The sequence below is a fragment of the Halichoerus grypus genome, chromosome 7 (assembly GCF_964656455.1).
Source record: "Halichoerus grypus chromosome 7, mHalGry1.hap1.1, whole genome shotgun sequence".
Taxonomy (NCBI): Eukaryota; Metazoa; Chordata; class Mammalia; order Carnivora; family Phocidae; genus Halichoerus; species Halichoerus grypus.
In genome coordinates this window covers 29,421,163-29,438,244 of record NC_135718.1, presented here as the reverse complement: position 1 = coordinate 29,438,244, position 17,082 = coordinate 29,421,163, and the positions used below count along the sequence as shown (strand labels likewise).

General features: G+C 39.0%; 1 protein-coding gene and 1 non-coding gene across 2 annotated transcripts in view; one reads left to right on the top strand and one right to left on the bottom strand.

Annotated features, from left to right (window-relative positions):
• Positions 1–17,082, bottom strand: part of HPSE2 (heparanase 2 (inactive)) — a 657,615-nt gene that overhangs the window by 147,788 nt on the left and 492,745 nt on the right. Inside the window, exon 7 of the mRNA XM_078077262.1 lies at positions 4,500–4,593. Coding sequence (XP_077933388.1) covers positions 4,500–4,593 — 94 coding nt within the window. The remainder of the gene's footprint in view (positions 1–4,499; positions 4,594–17,082) is intronic.
• LOC118528313 (U6 spliceosomal RNA) lies at positions 945–1,051 on the top strand. Its single transcript, XR_004913564.1, has one exon. It is a non-coding gene; the product is annotated as a U6 spliceosomal RNA (small nuclear RNA).

Below are 17,082 nucleotides of genomic sequence, written 5' to 3'. Positions count from 1 at the left end.
AGACATCCCTGTTACAAGAGTCATCACATCTTATTATCATTGCTTGCTTCATTAACTGTTTTTCCACTAGAGCACAAGGTCTATAAGGATAACCACCATGCAAATCTTGTTCACCATTTTATCCTCAGGGGTCTGGAAAAAACTAAGAATGTTATAAACAGTTGATAAGTGAAGGAAAGAAAGGAAGAAAGAAAGAAGGAAGGAGTTTTTCAAATATTAGGGAAGCCAATTGTTTGGTTTATTTAGTATTCAAAATGCAATCATATGGACTGTACTTTTGGAACTACTTCCCTTATGACTGGGATTTCACCAACTCCTTCCTGTGCTTATTAAATTGCTGAAAATAATATCAAAAAGTGTTATTTCCTCCTCTGATTCCTCTAGGAGACGCAGACACAAATCATAGAGTCCAAGTGACTTAAGCCAAAGTGGTTCTTCTTGGTTCTTATGTCATTGTTTTGGAGTCAGCCCAGGTATCCACACTATACCATCTGCACCGTATCCTAAACATCTCTTACTTTCCCATCTGACTCTTGCTTACATTGTTAGATTCTCAACTCTTTCCCCTGACTCGTCTCCCAAAGTACAGATGATTATCCTTATTCTAATGGAAGGGAGAGAATGTGTAGATCATCCAAAGGAATGGCTTGTTCAAACATTGTCTTTTTTTGGCTTTCAAATACATAATATAGAATTTCATATACCAGAATTTGCCCACTGCTCAGAAATTTCAGAATTCTTCTGTAAGTGGCAGTCCAAATTTGAAAACCACAGCTGTTTTTAGCAATTGAGTCACTGCCTTTCAGATGCCAAAAATATCACCTACCATATTCCCCAGGGTTCAAAGAAAGAGGAAAGAGGAAAAAAGCAAAGAACAAGTTGAGGATAAAGGTAGCAGGAAGCTTCTCCAGTCATACAAATTATTATTAAAAATAACTATAATAGTGCTCACTTCGGCAGCACATACACTAAAATTGGAATGATACAAAGAAGATTAGCATGGCCCCTGCAAAAGGATGACACACAAATTTGTGAAGTGTTCCATATTTTTACTGGAATAAAAATAGAAAGAAAAGAAAAAGAAATATAAAAAAACTAGAATAACTGAAATAACAATAATATTAGCAATAAGAACTAGCATTCAATAGCAATTAACAAAGTAGGGCCTCATGTGACTTTCCTAATCTCCCTAAGAGGGAGAGATGATAGTATTCTTAGCACCCTCATTTTAAAGATGAAGAAACAAATTAGAGAGGTTAAGTGAATAACCCAAGGTTACACAGCTAAGCCTGAGCTCCAACCCAAGCCATCCGACTTCAAATCCTGTTTTCATTCTATCTCTTACTCAAACACAGTCTCACCACTGATTTATCTAACCACTCCTTCATGGATTGATTTTGGTAAGAAATCTGCCTTTTTCCATCACTGTCGGCCTAAGGGGAATTATTAGAATTTCTGTGAGCTTCTCAAAATAGAGTACAAACAAAGATTCTACTTTTAGCTTTTGGATGGGGGTTCTAGGTATATACATATTAAAATCTTACTTGGCCCATCTCTAAACTGGTTTTGGAAGCTCCAGGAAAGCAGCTTGGCCAGTCTGTCCCAGTGTGCACCTTGGACTCTGATTTCCAGACCCCCCCACCCACCCACACAGGACCTCAGGAACAGCCAAAGCAACTTTTTAACTGGCAAAACATGGTGACCCTTCTCTGGTCTCCCGGTCCCCATCTCCCTAGAGCAGACCAGTACCTAGCACATCCTGGGCTGTGGTGAGCGAGATTCTCATCCTAGAAGCCTGAGCAACTCCGTCCAGGCTGCGCAGCCAATGGAAAGCCTGCCCCATAAACCAAATCGTAGGGAATCTGTGCTCCAGCGTCACCTCCGGCAGATACCCATTTAAGGCAAAATCTGGCAAGAGCTTTGTAAAAGAGAGTTGGGAAAAGAGAACTAGACAGGGAAATGAAGGGCTACTAAATGATACAGGGAGGATGAAACTGTGGCAGACAGTATTTTCCAAAGATGACTGCAAAAATCATTCTGGTCCTAAAGCTCTTCCAGAATCTTGCAACTCTCCCATCAAAAGGAATTTATTTCCTCTCTCCTTGAATCTCCACTGGTCTTGCTGACTGTCTCAATGAATGGACTATGGTTGAAGTGAAGCCCTAAGACTTTGAGGGTAGGTTAGAAAAGGTGGTACGGCTTCCACCTGACTCTCGCTCTTGGGCATCTGACTTTTGAACCTTGATAGGAAACCCAGGCTACATAGAAGCTTCATATGTAGCTATTCCAGTTAACAGCCCAACAAAGGTGCTAGCTGACAGCTGGCATCAACTGCCAGACCTGTGAGTGAACAAGTCTTGTGACTTTGTGGACAAATGAGAAGATGAGCTTAGCCACTTATTTCAGTCTCTGAACATTCTACGATGGTTTAGAAGTATCCAGAGGTGGAGGGAGACGGGTAGTGCAGAGAAAGGGAAGAACCTAACTCCCAACACCTTTGTCTTAGTTCTGACCTAGAGTTACGTGTTCTGCTTAAATAATTACATGAGCACAGTTAGAACCTGCAGTCTCAGTGCCATGATACCACTGAATCATTTTACTTCCAACGACAGCCCTTTGATCAGGTCATTAGATTTGATATCAGAAAAGCCAAAAACATAGGGATTGTCTATCTTGTACACTGTTGTGATACAAACATTTAGCATAGTGCCTGGAACCTAGTATACACTCAACAAACATCTGTTGGATGGAAGAATAAACAAATGAAAGAAATTTCCCCCCTCCTTTTAGAGAATGATACCTAATATCAGATTAGCATAAAGTGCTTAGAAATTTGCAGTGTCCAATAGGTTGATATTCAACTGCCTTAAGTAACGTTTTTTAACCTGCTTAAAGCAACTGTTAAATTTTAAAACTGTGAGTTCCTTGAGGGCAGAGACCATATCTTATTCCATTTTGTATCCCCAGCACCTGGCACTTTGCTTAGTACTTGCTAAGTGCTCAATAAATATTAAATATTTAAATACTAAAAACTAAATGAATGTCAAACAGAGACTGGCAGAGATATTTCAAATTATTTAGTTCGCCTAGGCTTTGCCTGGTAGGAGGCAGTGACAGATAAGGACACTGGCCAATGCACCTGATCTCCAGAGGGATCAGACTGGGATGCAGGAGTCCAGAAGTCCTGAGGCTTCCCAGCTGCTAAAACCTTTCGAGAATATGGGGACTCAAAAAGCTTTTGTAATCTGAGCAGGACATTGGTTTGAATACCAAAAAGGGTACCACTTTACCAGTCAAGAGTGGTTTTTTATGATTATACTCCAAATATGATTTTCTTTCACAGCTAATTTTATACATGATCCATTTATTCATTTGTCCATTCATTTATTCATTCATCCCATATTAATGGGGGTCTACCCATTGCTATTTTTCTGCAAAGATTTGTTTAATCTGCTCAAGAGATAGGTGAGTGTTCAAAAGGACCCCATTTCCTGGAAAATTGACCTGGCTAGGCAACAAAAGATGTGATCTCATTTTGTAGAGGCAGATGGAAATTACAGATATAAGATCTTCACCTTAATTCAGAATGAACTAATCCAGTGTATTTCAAAATGACTATTGAAAATAGAGATGTCTTGGGGTGCCTGGGTGGCTCAGTCGTTAAGCATCTGCCTTCGGCTCAGGTGATGATCCCAGGGTCCTGGGATCGAGCCCCGCATCAGGCTCTCTGCTCAGCAAGAAGACTGCTTCTCCCTCTCCCACTCCCTCCTCTGTTCCCTCTCTCTCTTTCTCTCTGTCAAATAAATAAATAAATAAATCTTTAAAAAAAAAAAAAAGAAAGAAAGAAAATAGAGATGTCTGGTATCTACCACTCCAGACACACTAAATCAGAACATCAGGAGTGAGACTGCAAACTTTATGAGCAACCTCTGGTGATTTTGATTGCACTCAAGTTTGAGAACTGTTGACCAAAGGTATCTTGCTAATGGGACCTACGTGCAACTGCTTAATATAATATAGTTTCCCCCACATCTCTACAAAAGTAAGATGTTACTTGACTGATTCTAAGACACCTAGGAATAGTGTTAATATGGCTCAGATATTTAACACTAAAGAATACTATAAACATGGCCGATGCCCCAGACCAGAATTTCCCTGAATAAATATAATCATTCTCTCCATAAACTAGCCCTAAATAAACCCTTGCAAAAAGAAAATAACAAAGTAAATCTATCCTTTCCTTAAGAAACTCACAATTTAGAAGCAAACTCTTACAAAATAGTCGTTATTAAAATAGAAAAGCTTTTAAACCCAGAAATGGCACATTAAAACCATTCTCAATTTGAAAAACAATAAACAACAATCAGCTGTGAAAAAGAGCTCTAACCTATACTATTTTTCTACCCTGGTTCCCACAGTGCTGACGTCCAGCTGGGACCCTGAGACCTTTTCCTGGCCTTACCCCCAAGCTCACTCCTTCCCAGGAGACTTTTACTCACTTTCTGAATTTTCCTAATCTGGTCAGACAGTGTGTCTAACAGGCGAGTTTTCAGGAAGTCCATCACCTTGACCACCCGGCCATCAATGTAGCAACTGTAATAAAAATAAAATAAGAATCAGGTAAAATCTTGAGCAGGAGACTACAAATACACTTCTCTAGCCAGAGGTCTCTGTTGCTTGAGGAAATAGCCCAGAGTTCACCTGGGCTTTTACATCCTAAAAAGTTTTGACCCTGGATGCTTTTCAAACAAGTAATATGCTTTTTAACTTCTTCATTTCTACCTCCATTTGTGGCCTATATTGTGATTTTTTTTCAACCTTTGTCACATGAAACTGCATTGCTTGCTCTATAGGAGCTGACAGGAATCTGTAATACAAATTAAGTAATGGGAAAAAGCTTACTTTTCTTTTCCCCCTAGGAAGAGTAATTTAACACCCATCCCATACCACCCCTGCCCCCACCTTAAAAGTAATAAAGGTATGTGAGAGGTTTAGAAAGAATATTCAAACATTTTTATACGTTTCCACACCTTTCAATAAGAAAACAAATCCCAACCACAAAAATCTGATTTAGTGTAGTGAGTGGGTCTCAAAGTTTCATCTCCAACTCACCTTGTAGTCAACCTTCTCCGACCACCTCCAGAATAAATGAATGGATGAATGAATGAACAAACAAATAAATAAATCAGATAGATTAAGTCTAGGAGCACTCTCCTAAAATAATAACAAATTTAGCATTCACTGGGTGTGGTGGTGTGGGTTTTGTTAGGTGGCTTAAGTGTAACAGCAAGTTGTGCTGATACAATGTTGTGAACATTTGACCAAAACAGGTCCATCCAGCTTTGTGGGGCCCCTCTTTGTGAATCCTTACTCTGAAGACTAAGCTGAGACTAGTCCAGGTTTAGGTGACTTTTATTATCTCAAACCTCCCACCCCCATCTTTACAAAATTCTGAATGGAATCAATTGAATTAAAATAAATGCCTATGACTCCTGGATGCCTTTCCAACCCACTCTCCCCAGCTGATGGCTAATGATAGATTATTTCATTTTTAATAAGACAACAACCTATCAGTATGTATTATAGAACTGTGTGAAATTTCTTCTTAATATTAAATCCCCATACTAATACATGATGTAGTAGAATGGTTAAAAAATTTTTTTTAAGATTTTATTTATTTATTTATTTAGTTGAGAGAGAGAGAGAAAGCACCAGCATGAGGGGCAGAGGGAGAGGGAGAGAATCTCAAGCAGACTCTGCGCTGAGTGTGGAGCCCAACGTGGGGCTTGATCTTACAACCCTAAGATCATGACCTGAGCTGAAATCAAGTCAGACGTCCAACTGACTGAGCTACCCAGGAGCCCCTAAAAAAGTTTTTTTTAATTGTTGTAGCTGAAGTGAGTGTGGGACATGAGTTCCACCCAATCAGCCTCCCCTTGGCCTTCTTCACCACCTTGGACATTTCCAAAGAATCCAATGTTTAAGTCATTGATATGTTGGAAACAACATAGGTTTTGGACCTAGAGATATCTGAGTTCAAATTCCAGATCAGTTATTTACTACCTATATGACCTTGGACAAGATACTTGTCTGTGGGCCTCAGTTGTCTTATTCTTTTTTCTTTTTTTCTTTTGAGAGAGAGAGAGAGAGAAAGTACAGGTGAGCAGGGTGAGGAGGGGCAGAGAGAGAATCTCAAGCAGACTCTACAGCCAGCGCAGAGCCAACTTGGGGTATGATCTCACAACCCTGAGATTATGACCTGAGCTAAAATCAAGAGTCAGCCACTTAACCAACTGAGCCATAGCAGTCCTTTTCTTATTCTTTTTTTGTTGTTGTTGTTTAAGATTTATTTATTTATTTATTTGAGAGAAAGAGACAGAGAGGTGGAGGGAGGGGCAGAAGGAGAGAGAGAGAGAGAATCTCCAGCAGACTTTGTGCTGAGCAGAGAGCCTGATGCAGGGCTCTATCTCACAACCTTGAGATCATGACCTGAGCAGAAATCAAGAGTTGGACACTCAACCAACTGAGCCACCTAGGCGCCCCAATTTTCTTATTCTTAAAAGAGGTGATATATCTACTTCTCAGGATTAACTGATGATTAAGCAGATAAACCTAAAGTGTTAGGCACATAGTAGGCTTTCAACAACTCTGTTCTCTTCCAATTTCATTTTCAGCTCACAAAGACAGGGTCATAAACAATAGGGTACTAATTGATTAAATTATGTGTGAGTATAGAATCCTAAAAGTGGAATTAGTATATCAAAGGGTACATGATTTTGAAAATTTTGGTGGTTACTTATATTAGGGAATAAAACAAAATAATGACATGACCTTTTACTTCATTACTGATACAGATGCTAGACTCAGATCCAATAAACATTTATTATGTACGACACACAGTGCTGAGCATGTCCATTACTTACCACCCCAACCTCTTCCTATTAGTACCTCACTATTAGCATTTCTGATTTTTTAAAAAAAATTTTGATTAGATAGCTTGCTACATGGAATCTAGGTATATCAAAACATAGTAATGTTAAAATTAATAATTCATGCAATGCTAATCTAATATACACTGAAGGACATGAATACTTGTTACTATGTTACATGATTACTAGGCACATGACACAAATGCACCGTAATTAGTGTTCTTTTATGTTTTAATCAAATATATTATAGTTCCCTTTTTTCTTTTTGTTAGCTCCCAGTAGCTATTTTAAACATCAGAATTTATGAATTTTGCTGGCAACACATATAGTTTAATACTTACTGAGATAAAAATGCCTGATGTACTTTTTCAATGTAGGATTCCCTGTGAATAACCCCCTAACTCACACACTCCTTAGTTGAGGGGCCTTTTATTACTCCACTCCTTCCTTTTGTCTCTTTTCTCAAGTACTCAGACCTTGGAGTTAGAAAACCCTGGTTCAGTTTCAGCTTTGTCACCTATCACCTATAAGATATTAGGTTTCCCCTTCTTTGAAGTTGGCTAAAAAAAAAAAACCTCAAACCCACAGTATTCAAGGTACACTGTACTAGTCAAATTAGGAAAAATTCTGGGCATAAATCCTGGCACGTAAGAGGTATTTAATAAGCAAATTTACCCTCCAGGTTACTTAAAGGGCCCATGGTGACAGCAACTTAGACTGAAAAGCCATGGGATGAGGTGAGCAGGGGAACATCTGTCTGAAGGAGACCATGTTCATTCACTGTAGATTTGAAATGAGGGAAGACAGCGAGAACAGACTCCGGATTCCCAGTAAGTGGGAGGCAGAGGGAGAGATGGAGAGAGCTGTGTTTCTATTGCAAAAATTTGGAATTTGAAAAGACCTTAATGGCCATGTGGTCTAAAGCATGTAAGCTTGCTACAAAATGACTGAGAAGTGATTATCTAGGACAGAGAACCCATTCTCATATAGTACTTGTACTGTTCCACTGTACTACAGCTTGAATCCATGGAAGGCTCTTCTAACGAGTCTAAAATTTGCTCCCTCTTATTGTTCACTCAATGGCTGTTTTCTTGGACCAAGAAATAGTGCAATTCCTCTTTCATGTGACACGTGGGGGAGGAATTCCAATAAAAAGTTTGGCTTATGCTTTTTAGAGCCCATTTTTGGCGCCATTTTTAACCTAACAGGCTGGATTCAATCATTCTCAGTTGGTCTCAGGCTATTTCTGTATACTATGAATTAGATTGGAGCAGGGGAGAGCTCTGGGCAGGAAACCAGTGTGACAAGGTTATCTTATCTTAATAGAGCAGGCAAGAAGCATCTGGGTCATGAAAAGAAGTAAAAGTGAGAGCCTGTGAAGGAAGAACTAAAATAAGGCTTCTATAGAGTGTAAGAGAAAGAGGAAGGGAATCTCTGATGACCAGGAGCTTGTGAGAGAGGATATCTTGGAGAACACTGATGCCCAGAACATGTAGGCTAGTCAGACTAGGCTTTAGATTTGTTAAAGGAAATGAATGATTCTATTTGAGATATTGAGGACACAGAGAACATCAAGGAGGAAATATACAACAGGTAGTTGGAGATATGAGAAGGAGGTACAGATAAAATTTGAGACAGGAAAAGAGCTGGGTCTTCAGCTTATAAGTAATGAATGAAGCCATGGCTTTAGATGACCTCTCCGAGAAGATAAGAACTTAACAGAGATGTCAGAGACCTTCTAAAATGCTTGTCAAATATGGCCCTGGACATTGCCTCTACATTTGACCCAGCTGAGAGTCCTTTCTTTCCTCACTCTTTTTAATGACCTCAGTCTGAGTCAAATTTACATTTGGATGTCAAAGGAATCCTCATATTGTACTAGAAGCTTCAGCAACTTCATCTGCAACCTTGAATCCACATATATATTATACTATGGAAATATGAACTTTGGTCCTCAAGTTTTAAGAGAGGGGTCAATTTAACCATAGATGTGAGTCTGATAATACCTAAGCCTTTTTCTTGGGTACCCTTGGATACTTAACTTGCTACACTTCCCTTCATAAATGTGACACTTCGAAGAAAACATTCAGTGTTGATAATCTGTCGTTATTTGAAAAATTCCTGCCTGTTACAGAGCTTTGGTTCTCTGATAGTGACTGCCTGTGGTAAGGGGCCCACTATATCATTTAGATTTGGACACGAAGGAGGTGGAATAGCCTGCCATAACCATTTGGAAAAAATAAATCATTAAAAATGATGAAGATGGTGATTTCTAACCAAGACTGGGTAAAAGGAAACAGGACTGGATTCCAGCTGACTGTCCAGTGACCTCAGGGCAACTCTCTTTTGTCTTTCTCATTGGGAAGATAAAGATGATTCTTAGACATTAAGCAATCTCTCTAAAGAGTTAATTACTCTAGTAATGGCTACAAAGTGTCAGAAGACCAAATAAATGAGAGAAGAAGGTAAGGATTGAGAGGAAAAAAAAGAAAGAGAGAGAGAAGGCAAATTCATCAATTAGAGGTGCTTTGACATCTTCCACATAAACTTTGGCAGAATAGTTGGTTCTCCAAACACTTAGACTGATACTTTTAGGTAAATCATAATCCTCCTCCAAGCTCTCTTGAAATTTCAGCATCTCTTAGGATCAAACCACAAGTGGCTGAGTTGTTCAACTAAAAGCTGAAGCCAAGAGAGCCTGTGTAGAAATAACATTTCTGGGAACTATTACAAATGCAATGAGGTTGAAACCTTTGTGTGTGGACAAATAGCCTGTCTGGGTCAATACCAGCAACCATTATTCCTTCCTCTGCTGGCCTCCAGATTGGCAGGTCATATCAAGCACACATCTGGGGAGGTGGCAGACATGGCAGAGTATACAAAGTAACTAAAACCTCTTACCAATTCCTTCACCAACTCTCGTGCCCTTAATATTTATTTTTAGTTTAATACCTTTCATCTTATTTAAATGTTTATTTCTAGTTTAATACCTTTCATCTTATTTTAAATTGTGCACTTTGTTTATTATGAAAGAAGTAAGTGTTCATTATAGACAAATTAGAAAATGCACATAAACAAAATTAAAATATGAAAAACGAAAAATCACCAATAAACTCAACACCTAGGGAAACCCACTGTTAACATTTTGCTGTATATCTTTTCAGAGATTTTCATAGTAAGTGCACATAAAATTTCCCATAATTAGTTATTTTTAAAAACTTACTCCAAATCCTATTCTACTAGTGTATAAACTTAAAACTGTACCAGCTAAGACTCCCAAGCTCATCCCACAAGGATACTGACAAGAGACATTAGAGACTCCAGGTCAAATAATCTTACTCTTATTTTAATTCCATTTTGGCCATTTGGGATCCTCTGCCAGGGGCAGGTCTCATCTCCTTTCTGTCTCTGCCTGTCAGGTTTTAACCCTGATCCTCCTACTCTCCCTTCTCCAGGCCCCTAGATTCAGTCTTCAGGATTGTACTACAATTAGCTACTTAGGCCCATTAGCCTCTTAAAGCATTTAATGAGGAGAATTTGTTGGCTCCAGGGACAGCTGGTTTTGTTTACCTGGCTCTTTACTTTAAAAGGAAAAACGTTTGCCCCTTATTATCTGACCCCTTCTTTTATTTCAGGTAATTGTATTAGTGCTGGCTTCCCAGTGCTCAGGAATTTCCGGACCTATTTTGCTGCCTGCTGCTTTCGGGGAGGAGGGGCAGTCTGCTCAGAATTCTAACACGCAGCCTGCTGACTGGGCAGGTAATTCCATAAAACTGGGGCCTTCCCCATTGAAGGGGGAGAAACTTGGATAATCATTAGAACAATCCTGTTGACCTATAAAACCTATTCTGACACCTTGAAGCCAAACTCTGGAGAGGCTGACTTGAGTCTCTCTAAAGATTTATACCTTGTATTTGCCCCTCCAAAGGCCCTCACGCTGGGCTCCTACTGAGCACATTGTTCTTCAAACTTGCCTTTAGGTTTTCTTTCTGAGCCTACCTTATTCTTGATCTTCTTTGCAATGGGTCAACCTTATCTCCTGTTCTGAACAACTTTGGGCAGGTAAAGCTTGGATGAAATGAACACTATTACAAATTTTTAAAAAGAGCCTACAGAATATAGATGTTTCTTTAGCTTTCTTAAACCAGTTCCTATAAATCCATACAGGAGTCACCCAGCTGACTAAAGGGTTCAGGAATTATAAAGTTTTGTACTCTGGGAAAATGTTATCATTGAAAAATGGTACAAGTAAAGGTCAGGGTTGCAGGCAACCCCACAGACACATAATGGGTATTCAAAAAATATATTCAGTAAAAGCGTGTGTGCCTGAATAAGCTAACCCACAATGAGCCAAAAGGGTGGCCCTGAGGCACAACTGCTGTCCTAAGGGCCCCATTTATTTGAACTTTTCTCTCTTAATTCCTTGCACACATTGGGTCCTGAGCCTTGAGCCCAGGTCATTCTCCCCGCTTGAACCCAGTATTTGCGGAGACACAATGTTTTTGGCAGAGGCTCAAACAGCTGGCCCTTGATCCTAGCAGTGTTGAGGTGAGCTCTCTATGGGAATCAGGGAAGGAGGGGTGTAGGAAAGCCATCTACAGCTCCAGCATCCAGAGGAGACTCTGAGGAGAGCACTTCTGGGACTTTTCAGAATAGTAGCAGGTGATGGTACCAAAAGTGTGGGCAGGAGCAGATCCATGTGTTTGAGTTCTTAAACAATTTGTGGGACCTCTTTAAGAAAAAGAAATCAAAAGTACAGAATCAGGTACAAAAGTAAATATTCATTTAGAGTGACCAAATAAATCACAACAAGCCTCCAGAAACTAAGAGAATCAAACCCTTTTTTTCTGAGAGCTCTTTCAGCAATTTACCAGAAATGCTTATATAGCAATGCTTCCTGATAGCAACCTGTCCTACCCCTTTCCACCTAGAACATCCTCCAACTCTCACCATCTCCCAGCACTTGTAGGAGCCAAGACAAGTGAGGGGCTCAAAGCTTCAGTCATTAGCTTCATGGCCAATTAACTGTAGGGCATTGATAGTAAGAATGGCAGGGGCTAAGTTACCAGAACCTAACCATCTATGAGCAGTATTTTTTTAACTCAATGTTTGTAAATTGGGAGCTGCCTACACAGTTACCTCATCCTTTCCCTGGCCTTTTTTCATATAATTGTCATTGTTTGTAGCAGAATAGCACAACCAACTTAACTATAATTAAGTTAGTACATTACTAACTAGGAGAACACAGAAAGAAGAAAGAGGAAGGAAGGAACCTTATATGTATTAAGTTCCTTATTTGCTAGATATTTTACATATGGTATCTCATTTAATCCTCAAGAATACTCCCTGTTTTATAGGTTACAAACTTGTGGCTCACAGAGATAGAGTAACTAGGAAACCAGAGATCTTATATGCACTAAGTGATAGATACCAAACACTCTTCCCTCTCTGTTCTGCCCATGTAGGAGCTGGAGAGTACTGTGTTTACTTCATCTGTCCCGTAATCCAGTACAATTGCTTTCCAACCATCTTTACTCTTGCCTCCTTCAACCATCTTGACCAGTTAAACAATACTGAGCTAAACTCAGATTTCTCTAGAAAACAAAACATTACAACAAAATAAAAACAAAAGCAAAAACCTGGGGAGATAAGTAAAGGAATGGAGGTGGTATAGCTTTACTCTGCAAAAATGCTTTTCAAAGTCTTTTAGTAACTATTACATGAAGAAAGGTGGCTCTGTGGTCAAATAGGTTAAGAAATGTTGGGTTAGCACCAAGTTCTATTTCCTGCCATCATGGAATAGCTGATATAAGAATTACCCTTCTGTCACAGACAACTCAAAATCCAAGACAAAATATATAAAACAATTGTTTGAAGGAATTAGACAGCAACCAACTCAGGCTACGATCTTTGAGAGAAGGAGAGGGGCACATGAGATGAGGCCCACACTCACCTGGGTTTGTACCCCTGGGTGGGGTGGAGACAGTTTACTGACCACCAAAATTTTGTGCTCTCCTTCTACAGTCCAGAGCTATTTGTCAAGAAGCAGCTGCCCAGCCAGAACCTATTATTTCTCTGCCACTGTCATGGGAGAGGGGCCTAAAAGACTAATAGGGCCAAAGCAATGTGAGCAGAAGTAATACATCACTTTAAGGCTGAAGTTGATGGAGATGTGTATCACTTCTGAGCAGAAATTAAGAAGCCATGTCTTCCGTATAGTCTCTTTCCCCTTTGCCAGATGAATGGAAAGTCTCCAAGGAGAAGTCACAGGATGGAAAAAAGCCTAGGTCCTGAAATGACCACATATAAAGCCATCTATCAGGTATACCAGCATTGGACATGACATTAGTGAGAAACAAACTTCTACTGTTTAGACCACTGAGATCTGGGGGTTTATTTATTAAAGCAATTAGTGTTATATTTACTAATGCAGAGGTATTACAACAAAACTCCATTATGCCAATCAATTTTTTCATCAGCAGTTCATAATAAAGAGGTGTCCTTTGAAAGGAAATGGTCCCTGGTATGAAAATAAAAAGAATAACCTGGAGAACCTGGTTAATTTTAGTTTGAATTGACTGGCTGACTGTCAACAAGGGGCTGAATTCTAACTAACCATCTATGAGCAGTATTTTTTTAACTCAATGTTTGTAAATTGGGAGCTGCCTACACAGTTACCTAACTCAATGTTTGTAAATTGGGAGCTGCCTACACAGTTACCTAACTATGCGAGTACATGGAATGATGAGGGAAGAGATCATTCTTATTCTTTTGTATCTAGGCAAACTGAGCCAAGGTGAAAACAATGATCAGGGCAATTACTAATGACCAAGGAAGACAAGGAATCTAGGGCTTTGGAAGGGAGGTCAATTACTGAAGGTCATATATGAGTAGGTGGCAGCCTTTTAACTTTACATTCAGTATTTTCCCTTAGGTTTCTGGGGAAAATCTGAGTTTTCATTCTGAGGAACAGCTAGTTTGAGGTAGATGTATTTAGGCATTCTTACTGTGAACAAAATCACATGTCCTCACTTGCATACATCACATATGCAGGAAAACCAGAGGTTCAGTTCTACTTTGCATGTGGTTGCTTATTTCCAGACACCCAGTGTTCACAAACGCATGCGTGTGCACACACACACACACACACACCAAACTGCTTCTTTAGCTCCCCCCCACCAACATCCCATATATTTTAGTTCCTGCATCTAACTTTTATTCTCAGCAAATTCGGTGTCATAGAGCTATATCTCCTTGAAGTATACTCACTGTGTAGAATATTATACCTAGAGAAAATCTTACCTCAATATAATTCTTTTCATGACAATTGCCACTTCTTTATTAAAAAAGAAGGGCTGGCTCTCACCATATAAAGCCTTTAAAGAGACTATTTACCATGAACATAAGTCTTAGTACACACATGCATATGTGTATGTATGTATTAAGAGAGACAAAGAGGTCAAGAGGACGAGAGATACCCATCTATTAGTTAGATTTCAAGACTGGTAAACATAAAATTAGTTTTTGTGTTGCGTGGTATGTGAATTGAGCCCTCAAGGAAACCATTCCTGATAGGATACTTTAAATTTAAGTATTTGCATTATTGTGTAGCTTAATTTGAGTATCAATAATATTTAAAAATAAAATTGTAATTTTCCTTTAAATAGTTTATTTTCAATTGCTGTATTCTCTTGATTCATAATTCTAAAACATAATAATTCTGTAATAAAAATGCATACTTGGGTGCCTGGGTGGCTCAGTTGGTTAAGCGGCTGCCTTTGGCTCAGGTCATGATCCCAGGGTCCTGGGATTGGGTCCCATATGGGGCTCCCCCTGCTCTGCAGGGAGCCTGCTTCCCCTCTGCCTCTGCTTGCCACTCACCCTGCTTGTGCTCTCTCTCTCTCTGTCAAATAAATAAATAAAATCTTAAAAAAAAAAAAATTCATACTCATTTTAAAACTTTAACAGAACAAAAAGTACAAATAAGTTTAATAATCACACCAAATCCCAATATGCCACTTTTATCAACATTCAGAGAAAATCATTGCAGACAGGTCTGTATGTGTGTACATGTGTATGTGTGTATATATGTAAAATAAAAATGCTGATGTCAATAATTTTAGAGCAATGTTATCATGTTATATATTCTGTTTTGTTAACAAAATAGGCAAAATTTAATGGTATTTGAATGTAATAGAGAAAGAAAGTAAAATAACTAATTATGAATATTGGATACTAGTCACTTATAAATGTTTTTATGATAAATTGAAAAAGAGAAGGGTATTACTCCTATGTCTCTACAACATTGACAACCGTATCAGCTAGTGTTACAATTTTTGCTTCAACCATCAAACATAATTTAGGAAACTCAAGAGGAGAGGTAAAGTCTATTGCAGGTATTCATCTTTTACCTTTGTTTTTCTTTCTTCCTACTTGATGTTCCAAGTTTTCATGTTTTATTAGTTCTTTTCTTTTTAGAAAACTTACTTTAGCCATTCTTTTAGGTAGGTCTTCTCTCAACAAAGTTTTTTGTTTTTCCTTCATCTGAAAATGTCTTGATTTCCCTTTTATTCCTGGAGGACCTTTTTCCTGGATATAGAATGCTGGGTAGACAATTCTTGACATAAATGCTAGGTCTCTGGTTTTGGTCCTGCAGATCCTTGAGATTCGGTTCATTATTTTATTTTATTTTTTCCAGTCTATGTTCTCTCTATTGTTCAGATTGGGTAATTTCTCTTATTCTATCTTCAAGTTCACTGATATTTAAAAATCTCTCTCCTTCATTCTGCTGTTGAACACATCCACTGAGCTTTTATTTATCATATTTTCATCTCCATTTGGCTATTCTTCATATCTTTTATTTCTTTATTAGGACTACCTACTTCTTTGCTGAGTCTATTTTTTCATTTGTTTCAAGAGACTTGTAATTGCTCATTGAAATATTTTTATGATGGCTGATTTAAGATCCTCAGATAATTTGAACATCTCTGTTATCTCAATGTGGGCATCTATTCCTTATCTTTTCTCACTCAAGTTGGTATTTTTCTGGTTCTTGATAGACAAGTGATTTTTTACATAATATCTGGATTTGGGGTATTGTGTTGTAAGAGCCTGGATCTTATTTAAGTCTTGTTTTGGTTGGCTTCCTCAGACACCACTCTGGCAGGGTAAGGAGGGAACACTGCCTCATCACTGCCACATATGGGTGAAAGTCCAGTTTCTCCACTTGACCTCCATTGACACTCAGGGAATAGGGGAACTCATTACTGGTAGTTGGGTGTAGGAGTTTCAGCTCCGCACTAGGCATCCACTGATATACTACCCTAACTTCAAGGGGTAGAAGTGCCTCATTACTGCTCCTCACATGGCCTCCACTGACATGAGTGGGAGAGTAGTATCACTACTGCTGGGTGGTGGTGAAACTCCTGGCTCTCCAGTATATATCTTCTGACAGCATCCCAGAGGGAAGAAATGTGTCATTCCTGAGAACTGGAGGTAGGAGTCCAGGCTCCCCATTTTGTTTCCACTAACACTGAGTGGGGATGGTAGAGGGTCTTCATTATAAACTAGCATAAGTGCAAGTCCTAGCACTCCTCATTAGGCCTTCACTGATGACACCCCGGTGGGGGCATTGAGATGCCTTATTATAGCCTGGGCAGGGTGAAAGTCTCAGGTCCCTGTTTGACCTTTGCTGGCAGGGGTTGGGGTGGGGGTGGTACCACAGGTTTTTTTTCTGTGGTGTTTCACTAGAGTATAGTGATTACTGTGTAAGATTTTTCTGTTTTGCTAGGCTGTTCCTTTCCTGGCCCTTTGGATAGGGAGAGCTGGCCTTTGTTGGGGCATTTTTTGTTTGTATTTATTGGTACTTCTGGGTTGCCAGCTTCTCTAGAACCAAGTCTGGGATCTATGCAGAAAACACACACACACACCACAAACAAGGGAGTTCACCACTGTGTTGTTCCCTGATTCCCAGTCTATCTTATTCTCTCCACCTTTTGGAATTTTTTCATATTTGTTTCATAAATAATAGCTAGAGCTTTTAGTTCTACCTAAATAGAGGAATAGGCAAAAGTATGTATATTCCATCTTTCTGGAAGTAAAATTTCTATAGTTATTTTTAACTCTAATCCCAGCAATTTTAATTTTAATTTTA